We start from the raw sequence: 9,684 nt of genomic DNA on the forward strand, positions 1-9,684 counted from the left end.
TTTAATCAAGATATCGCACTCGTAGCCATAGCTTATAGGTAGGCCATTGGCCCTCTTCATATAATTAGGTGTCCGTATAACGACATTTCTATCTAATGAAGTTTCTGTATAAAGAGGTTTGTATATAATGTGGTTTCCTAGGTAGTTAGATAGATGAAGTGGAAAGAGGTTCCAACTTTTCTCACATAGCTAAAAAAGTCATTGTAATTCCACATTATTCCTAATTATGGGTAGAAAATTGAGCATCTTAGAACCAGGTAAACGCATTTATCTATGCAAGTATCTGGCCAATATAAATGTTACAAATATCGCATTAAATTAAAAAATGGGACACCCTGAAGCTTGAGATTAATTCTATATAAAACTTGACATAAACAAAGCAAGTGTTCCGGTGTCTTCTCTTCGAGCAACAATACAAATGTTCTACAACAGAATCACTAGGGCATGTCTAGCCTGACTTAATGCCTTCATATATTCTAGTGGCCCATCGATATTATTTTAGATACTTCCGGGTTACTTTTATGAATTAAGTAAAAGGTTTTCTGTTCTTTAAACATTGTTGGTATAGACAAATATTATACCAACTTTTGTATGTAGGTCTATCCCTAAAAGGTTTCATATAACTGAGTTTCTAAAAAATGAAATTTCCAAATAATGTTCCTCCATAACAAGGTTTACATATAACAAGGCTTCCAAATGTCTTTTTACATAGAGACAAGATAACAAAGATAAAGATAACAAAGTTTTCATAATATAAGATATCCATACAACAAGATCTTCATACAACAAGATTTTTGTATAACGAAAATATCATTTTCTTTGCGTTTATAAGACAATATTTTCGTGTAAGGAGCAATTCATTAAAAGAGGTTTTAATCAATTTCCATATAAAGAAGGTTCCATATATTCACATTTTTATAAGATGCGATTTTCATAAAATGATATTTTTATAAAACAAGATTTCCATATAACGAAGTTTCCATTTAATAAGATTTTTATAAAACAATATTGCCATATACTGAAATGTTCATAAAACACGATTTCCATATAACAAGGGTTGTATATAATGAAATGTTTGTATAACGAGGATAAGAAGAGTTTGATATAGCGAGGTTTTCATAAATCAAAGTTTTTATTAAATGAGACTTTTGTATGACGTGGTTTTCGGGCCACGGGGACTCTGTATAGCGTGGTTTTTGCATAACGAGGATGGAGTATTATACGTAGGTATATCGTTTTAAAAATATGAAGTTATACTGTAAAGTTAAGTGTTTTCTATTTCTAATTTTTTCCACCTCACGAATATGATGGACAATATGAATGATTTAAAAAAATAACGGAAGCCCAAACTTTGTGTTAAAAATTATACTTGGCGAAAAAATAAATTATTTATTATTAAAGTCATCTATTCGCTAAAAGCATCTATTTTTGCTATAGTTTTGAGTAGACTTTTTAAGAACTATAAACTTAACTGTTTAATCCAATCATATTTGTACATAACGTACCATTTTTATGCTATTTTGATCGCTGTAAAATCAGTAGATTGAAAATTGATCAAATAACCTCGAAACGCGCAGTGAAGACGTTAAGAAAGAAGTCTTTCCTTCCAATACTATTGTTAACAATACGTACAAATATTGTTAAGAACATTTACATTAAATTTGTAATACGCTTTGTTGTTAAAAATAAATTTCTCAAAAGTCATTAATCTGTTTTAGAAGAAGTCTTTCCACTACTGAAGAAGCATTTATATAACTAGAAGAAATATTCAAACGAGTAAAGTATATTTTAATATCTTAATATTTTTATCGAATATCTTTTGCCTTTTTAAAAATCAAATTATTATTTTAAATTGTAATAATTTCTTTAAAGTTTAATATAGAGGTTTTTTCGAACAGTATTTAACTACAACAACAAAAATTTTATTTTTTATGTTATTTTAATTAATTGAAGCTTAATATAAAATTTTAAATTAAAATTAATAATATATAATAATATATACATATATAATATATATACAGTTTGTCAAGAATGAGTTTTCACACTGAAAATAATTGAAAATTTTAATTTCTTATTCAGAAAAAGACAACTTCTTGTTTTAGTATACATATGTATATATTTTTTATTTTATATATTTGTTAATTACTATATTAAGAATATAAATATAAAAAAAAATTATAAAATTATTGAAAGAAGAACACAAAATATGCCAAAAACAAATCCTACATCATTTTTTGACTGTCAAATTACTGTTTTCACAACTTGGGTTTTTCTATTATTTTGCATTATTTAACCCTCATACTATGTTCGGGTCATTTCATGACCCAAAATGACTTTAAATTGTAATAATTTTTTAAGTTTAGCATATTTTCTAAAACTTTTTCGCCTCAGTGTATAAATTTTAATATTATTTCATAAAATTAACTCAACTTGAACAAAATTTGTGTGATAGTCATTTAAATACAGCACTATGCACATGTTATGTTTGGGTCATTTTATGACCCCTTATTTTATTCATTATTTGCAATACTAATTATATGGCTTCTAAAAAGCGCATTGGCAACACTATTTATTAAGATAAAAACACTAACAAATTTTTCCCGCGCTAATGTAACTTTCATGTCAAAACGGTATTTTGATAAAGTGTTCGCAAGTTAATTTCATATAAACCTAATAAATTACAATAAATTATGTCGATCGGAATGGAAGTAAGTTTACATGTAATTATAATCTGTTTATCAAGAATCTATAATTTTTGTGCTTTATTTTTAAGACGCTGAAGGATGATGAAATTGTCGCTTTTTTGAGTGATTGTGACGACGAAGCAAGTGATGATGGTGATCCAGACTTTGAGCCAGAGCTACTTCAACGGAACTTATCAGAGGATGACATGGATACAGATGTAGAGCTGAGTAAAGAAATAGAGATTCCTCTTGAACAAAATAATTACTTTTGTAAAGATGGTAATATAAAGTGGACCACCATACCACCAAATGGAAGAGAATTACTTCGAGCCACAAATGAAAATGTGATACATGAAAGGACAGGTGTAACAGCATATGCTGTTCAACGAATCTCCGAAATAAGAGACTCGTTTGACTTATACATAACTACAACCATGAAGAAAGAAATAATTCGTTACAGCAATATGCAAGGCAATGCTGTATATGAAAATTTTCACTGTATGGACAAAATAGAATTTGATGCATATTTAGGTTTACTGATGCTTATTGGTTGGTGTTCTGCATATTCGTATACCCTGTACCGAGTCATCGAATTATTATATTTGCAGGTGTTTATCGTTCGTATGGTGAAAGCATTAGTTGCTTGTGGAATGAAAATCATGGCCGTCCATTGTTAAGAGCTGTTATGACCTTGGAACGTTTTACAATTATTTCTCGTGTCCTTGCATTTGATAATAGACAAGCCCGAAGATCACAAGTCCGCGGAGACAAGCTGGCACCAATTCGTAGTTTTTATGAAAAGTGGACTATAAATTTACAAGTACTTTACGTTCCCAATGAAAATATTACCGTTGACGAACAACTTATTCCGTTTCGTGATAGATGCCCATTTAAAGTTTATATGCCCAGTAAACCAGGTAAATATGGAATGAAGGCATGGATAGCAGCTGATTCTGCAACTGCGTTTTGTCTACAATTTCAAATATACCTTGGAAAAACTTCAGATTTGCCTGAAAGAAATCAAGGTGAACGAGTAGTTTTAGACCTAGTGTCACAATATACTGGTAGAAATGTAACAACCGATAATTTTTTTACGAGTCATAATTTGGCACAGGAATTACTAAAGCGAAAAATTACTTTAGTTGGCACTGTTCGAAAGAATAAAAGATTTTTACCGGTTCACTGCACAGTAAAAGAGTTACGAAAACTACCCATCTATACTAGCAAGTTTTTCTTTCATGAAAAAGAGACAATCGTACAATATGTGCCGAAGAGATATAAAATAGTTACTTTACTGAGTACGTTGCATCATAACGGAAAAATTTTAGAAGAACATTCAAAAAAAATACCGGAGGTAATAAAATATTATAACTTATCTAAAGGTGGAGTTGACACCATGGACCAAATGGTCCGCACGTACTCATGTAAACGTAAAACAAACCGTTGGCCAGTCGCTTTGTTTTCTAATCTAATTGATATTTCCGCTCTAAATGCATTTATATTGTGGACAGAGATCAATCCAAATTGGCAAAGCAGAAAATTATGTAAACGTCGGATTTTTTTGCAAGAATTGGAAGAAAGTCTAGTTCAACCGTGTATTTTACAGCGCAATCATATGCCTAGGTCTGAAGCCTCTGCCGCTTTAGTTCGTAATGTTCAACATGAATATGAGACACCATCTATGTCCTTAGAACCACCGCCAAAAATATTACGTTCTAGTGAAAGAAAACGATGTCAGCTATGCCCTTCTAAACACGAGAAGAAAACCCATACGAAGTGTAATGTATGTCATAAGTTCGTTTGTCCTACACATCGTGAAACAAAAACGATCACAACAACTTTTTGCATCGATCACAAGCAATAAAAAGCTTTAATAGGCTATTTCCTTTTTTAATTAAAAAAAATAATATGTATAATCATAAAATATGAATGTATATGGCTTTTCTTTAATGAAACTAAGATGGGGTCATGATATGACCCAAACATAATATACGTAATTTTTTTTTAACATAGTATGAGGGTTAAACGATGTGCGGTAAATTTACAGTAATTGGCGCCTTGCGTTGAATATTGTCTGAGATGTTGATACATAATTAGTTATTGTTTTCTAATTTTTTTACTTTACTAACTAAAATATCTATGTTTTTAAATGTAAAATGAAACATTATCGTTTGGAGTGGAACAGTCCAGGTATTATAGCCACCATTTGAGTAAAGTGTGCCTAAACTATGAGAAATATTTTACTAATATGTAGGACTATTTATAATATTTTAAATCTAGCTGAATACTAGAGTAGATTAGAGCCAAAGTATAAAATTATCTTCAAGACCAACTTTCACAGCATATGCAGAATATGTTATCATGACGAATATATGAAAAAACCGGGAAAATTTGATCAGGGTCCATACTATGGAACTCAGGGAAGAATATATTGTTGTTGTTTCTTATATAACAGAGCGTCGGGCCATACCGCAGAACAAACACTTATCAAAAGTTTTTATTAGAAATTTATTGCGTTTTGCCTAAAATATTGTAAAGTATTTCTTGTTCACTACTATGTTTTTTTTACAGCTTGCTAAATATTGAGACGATGTTATATGACTCTTCCATGAGTCATAAATTGTGCTGTGCTACAATGACAGACCTACCAGAAGGTAGCTTAAGGTGATTACATTGTTATTAAACACAATATCATGATTTCTGTTAAATTTTAAAAATTATGAATTATAATTTGAAGCTTTATTTCAAGCAAAAGGGTTAGCCCGACGCTCTGTTATATAAAAAACAACAACAATATATTCTTCCCTGAGTTCCATAGTATGGACCCTGATCAAATTTTTCCGGTTTTTTTATATGTATATTCGTCACGATAACATATTCTGCATATGCTGTGAAAGTTGGTCTTAAAGATAATTTTATACTTTGGCTCTAATCTACTCTAGTATTCAGCTAGATTTAAAATATTATAAATAGTCCTACATATTAGTAAAATATTTCTCATAGTTTAGGCACACTTTACCCAAATGGTGGCTATAATACCTGGACTGTTCCACTCCAAACGATAATGTTTCATTTTACATTTAAAAACATAGATATTTTAGTTAGTAAAGTAAAAAAATTAGAAAACAATAACTAATTATGTATCAACATCTCAGACAATAATCAACGCAAGGCGCCAATTACTATAAATTTACCGCACATCGTTTAAATAATGCAAAATAATAGAAAAACCCAAGTTGTGAAAACAGTCATTTGACAGTCAAAAAATGATGTAGGATTTGTTTTTGGCATATTTTGTGTTCTTCTTTCAATAATTTTATAATTTCTTTTTTATGTTTATATTCTTAATATAGTAATTAACAAATATATAAAATAAAAAATATATACATATGTATACTAAAACAAGAAGTTGTCTTTTTCTGAATAAGAAATTGATATTTTTAATTATTTTCAGTGTGAAAACTCATTCTTGACAAACTGTATATATTATATAATAATATATATAATATTATATATATAATATTATATTAATAATATATATAATATATATATATATATATAAATCGATAAAATGTTTTTCCCCTTTTTAAATATTTGAACCAAAAATAAAATTTAATGAAAACTGAAGTTTAATATGAATTTATCCATATAATCCATAAAATATTTATGGATCCATAATATATTTACGTGTACTCAATGCTCCATCGAATTTAAATACCCTTCACACAGATTTATTGCATATCTTCACTACACAACTCGATCTGTCAAATTTTGTTGCTCAATTAAAGTTTTGTAATTATTTTTACCATGATCTGTACCTAAGTTTTATTGACTAACAATAAAGTTTGTTAATTTAATACAGATAGATATTCTTATACATATATCAAACTATTGCATTCGACAACTAATTGCAGCTAACTAACAAACTAACAAGTACAGTAAGTTTTGTCTTCCCTCTCAATTTATATGGCAACCTTATCCTGTTTCTACCGATCGATCCAGTTTTTTATAGAGCTTTATTGAATAAGTTCTATTGCCTAATACTTTAATTAAGTGAAAATACAATATATTGTACAATAAGTACAGTTAAAGTAATCTTTTAAAATGAAACATATTCATATATAAAAATAGATTAACATTAGAAATAGCTTGTTTAGATATAAAGATCACATTAGATATAGATTGTATGGAAGCTATTTTGAAAACTGAAGTGATCAAAAAGTTTCCTTATGTAAATATGTTAAATATTTATCACATATCAAATTTTAATCAAATACATATATTAATAATGAACACTACTATATCTACTATATTTAAAATTTATATGGTAAATATAGTATCTAATGAATCAATTACTATGAATATTTAAAATTCTTTTCTAAACACCCATGTCTCAAGGAGTAAATCTTGAATATATATACTTTATAAAGTTTTCAATTTCCCTTTAACATTTTTATAAAGATCATCACAAACTTTTGTAATGATTTATGCTTTCTACAATGTGTGTGTAAAGGGTATAAAGGTTTACGAGTATATGTTCCGTCTAATATATAATATCTCCATAAAATAAGTGCTCTTTGCATTTGGTAGCACAAGATCGTTTTCATATGAGATTTATTGCACAAATCGAGCAGAAGAATGCTGTATATGAGGCATAGAGACCACACACAAATAGGTGATGTTCATCAATAAAAAATCTTTATCAATTTTGCTCTTTAAATAAAATGAGAAAAATTATTGTTACTGAATAATTTTTCATATAAATAACAATTTTAAATATACTCATGAGAGATAAGAATAGTCTGTACCAGGAAGATTTCTCTGTTCTCTGGTATATGATATACGCACTTCTGTCCGATGAGTGTTAATTTTGGTAGAAAAATACATACTATACTCATTCTTATATGAAAATGATTGTCTCAGTATGAATGATATATTCTTTTCATATTATTACACACACATGTAAGAATAAGAGAATGCTACATAGATTACTGAGTTCACGCCATTCAAACAAAGCCATACCATTGGATGAATTCAGAGGAGAGAAAAATAGTCATAGTCCATGGTTGTATATAAAAGGCGAAACGCAAAATATTGCAATTCAGTAACCACATCCATAGCCTCTTCAATGCCTATAGCGGCACCATTGTAAATTTCTCTCTTCAATGCTCTGCCCTCTGCACCGACAATAGCAACCCTAGTGGTCTCATAACTCCTTCGGTCCTTTGGGAGATACTCTCTCTCAAAACCCCCAAAAAATCTTCGGGTATCGATAAGATATCCTATCATACTCTGCGCCGTTTGTCTCCTATTTTCTTTAATTCTTGTGCCATGATCTTCAATCATGCGTACAATCTTGGCTATTTTCCTCAGCCATGGAAAAAGGCAATCGTGCGTCCCATCCATAAAAGTGGAAAGCCTAAATCTGATCCCAACTCCTACAGACCCATATCCCTTTTAAACTCAGTAAGCAAATTATACGAAACATTCATACAAGGCAAACTGAAGTTTTTCGTTTCCGAAAACCGTGTTCTCCCGAACTTTCAGTTCGGTTTCCGAAATAAGACATCGACTGTGGATGCGTTGCACCATCTTCAGAATGACGTTTGTATTGGCTTTGCTAACAAACAATCCACTGTAGCCATCAGCCTAGATATCGAAAAGGCATTTGACACAGTGTGGACCGAGGGTCTGGTACACAAACTTCTTGCTCTTGGAGCCCCAAACCAACTCTGTAGCGTTATCTATCAGTTTCTTACAAATAGGTCCTTCATTGTTAGAATTGGCTCATCTCTTTCTAGTGAACACTCCATCGCTGCCGGTGTTCCTCAGGGTTCAGTACTTGGCCCCATTCTCTTTAATATTTACACATCAGATCTTCCTACTCCTCCCCCATGCATTAAGCAAATCTGTTATGCAGATGATTGCCTCATTTATATGAAGTCCACTCTTCCTCGTAGAATCTCCACTGAGCTTAATAGCCACCTTAGCACCCTCTCTGCTTACTACGGTAAGTGGAAGATTAAGCTCAATCACTCAAAAATTTCTGCAATACCACTTATTGGCCAGCGTGCTGATCGAGTTGCGTCCTTTAAGATCTCTAACCTTAAACTTAGAATCAATGGCACCCCCATTCAGCTTGTTGACAAGCTAAAGTACCTGGGAGTTGTATTCACTCCAAAGCATAACTTCGTCTCCCATGTGAGTTATGCCATCCAAAATGCCACCTTCAGGCATAAATCCCTCAAAAATGCACTCCGTAGACATAACCAGCTTAATAGCAAAGTAAAAGTACTTTGTTATAAGCAACTTATTCGACCCCTTCTTTCATACGCCTTTCCTATCTGGTCTGGAATTAGCTCCCACCAGATGGAACGGATCCGAATCTTCGAACGAAAAGTTATCCGAGATTGTGTGAACTACCGGCGAAGGCCGTGTGGCAAACACCATCCTAACTCTCTCCTCTTTAACTCCGCTAGAATTACGCGGATTGATGAATACCTTCTTTCACTAGCTAGGCGTTACTTTACTCGCGGCCGAAACCCACCTGACGTTCTACAAGTAGATCCCCTCCCAACAGTTTTACTTGAGATTATGAGGTATAAGCCTCCACAATTCCTTGCGCACTATCTTGAGGAAGAGCTCATCCGAGCTCCACTTATTCCGCTTTACAATCGTGGTTTTTTTGATCCTGATTGTAGAGTATATACATAATTAGACCCCCCTCGCAATCTTGCGTAAACCCATCTCCTTCATCGATATTTCCATCCTTCTTAAGTTATTAGTCTATTTTCGGCTTTGATAAATTTAGCTTGCTAAATACTAAGCCCTTCTGCTCTCCTTCTACTTTCGTTCACTGGAATGGGGGTTGCACTCGCTGAACGCGGCTGCAATCTTCCACATCCATTCCTAAGAGGTGGTTTAGTGGGTTCAAGTCTCACACGGCGGCTTTCGATGCTTCCACCTACTGCAAAAAAAAAAAAAATTGCAATTCAGTCTG

General features: G+C 31.6%; 1 protein-coding gene across 1 annotated transcript; it reads left to right on the top strand.

Moving 5' to 3' along the window:
- The first annotated feature begins 2,702 nt into the window (after nt 1–2,702).
- On the top strand, nt 2,703–4,548 carry LOC119674628 (piggyBac transposable element-derived protein 4-like). Its single transcript, XM_038085776.1, has 4 exons — nt 2,703–2,708; nt 2,774–3,233; nt 3,293–3,982; nt 4,067–4,548. The coding sequence occupies exons 1-4, from the start codon at nt 2,703–2,705 to the stop codon at nt 4,546–4,548; spliced, it is 1,638 nt and encodes a 545-aa protein (XP_037941704.1).
- Nucleotides 4,549–9,684: the final 5,136 nt, after the last annotated feature.

This window comes from Teleopsis dalmanni, chromosome 2 (genome assembly GCF_002237135.1).
Source record: "Teleopsis dalmanni isolate 2A chromosome 2, ASM223713v2, whole genome shotgun sequence".
Lineage (NCBI taxonomy): Eukaryota > Metazoa > Arthropoda > Insecta > Diptera > Diopsidae > Teleopsis > Teleopsis dalmanni.

Coding starts and splice junctions, on each gene's coding strand:
- LOC119674628 (XM_038085776.1), top strand. Junction 3,234..3,292: donor AGGTTTACTGATGCTTATTG/GTTGGTGTTCTG, acceptor TTATATTTGCAG/GTGTTTATCGTTCGTATGGT. Junction 3,983..4,066: donor TAAAATAGTTACTTTACTGA/GTACGTTGCATC, acceptor ACTTATCTAAAG/GTGGAGTTGACACCATGGAC.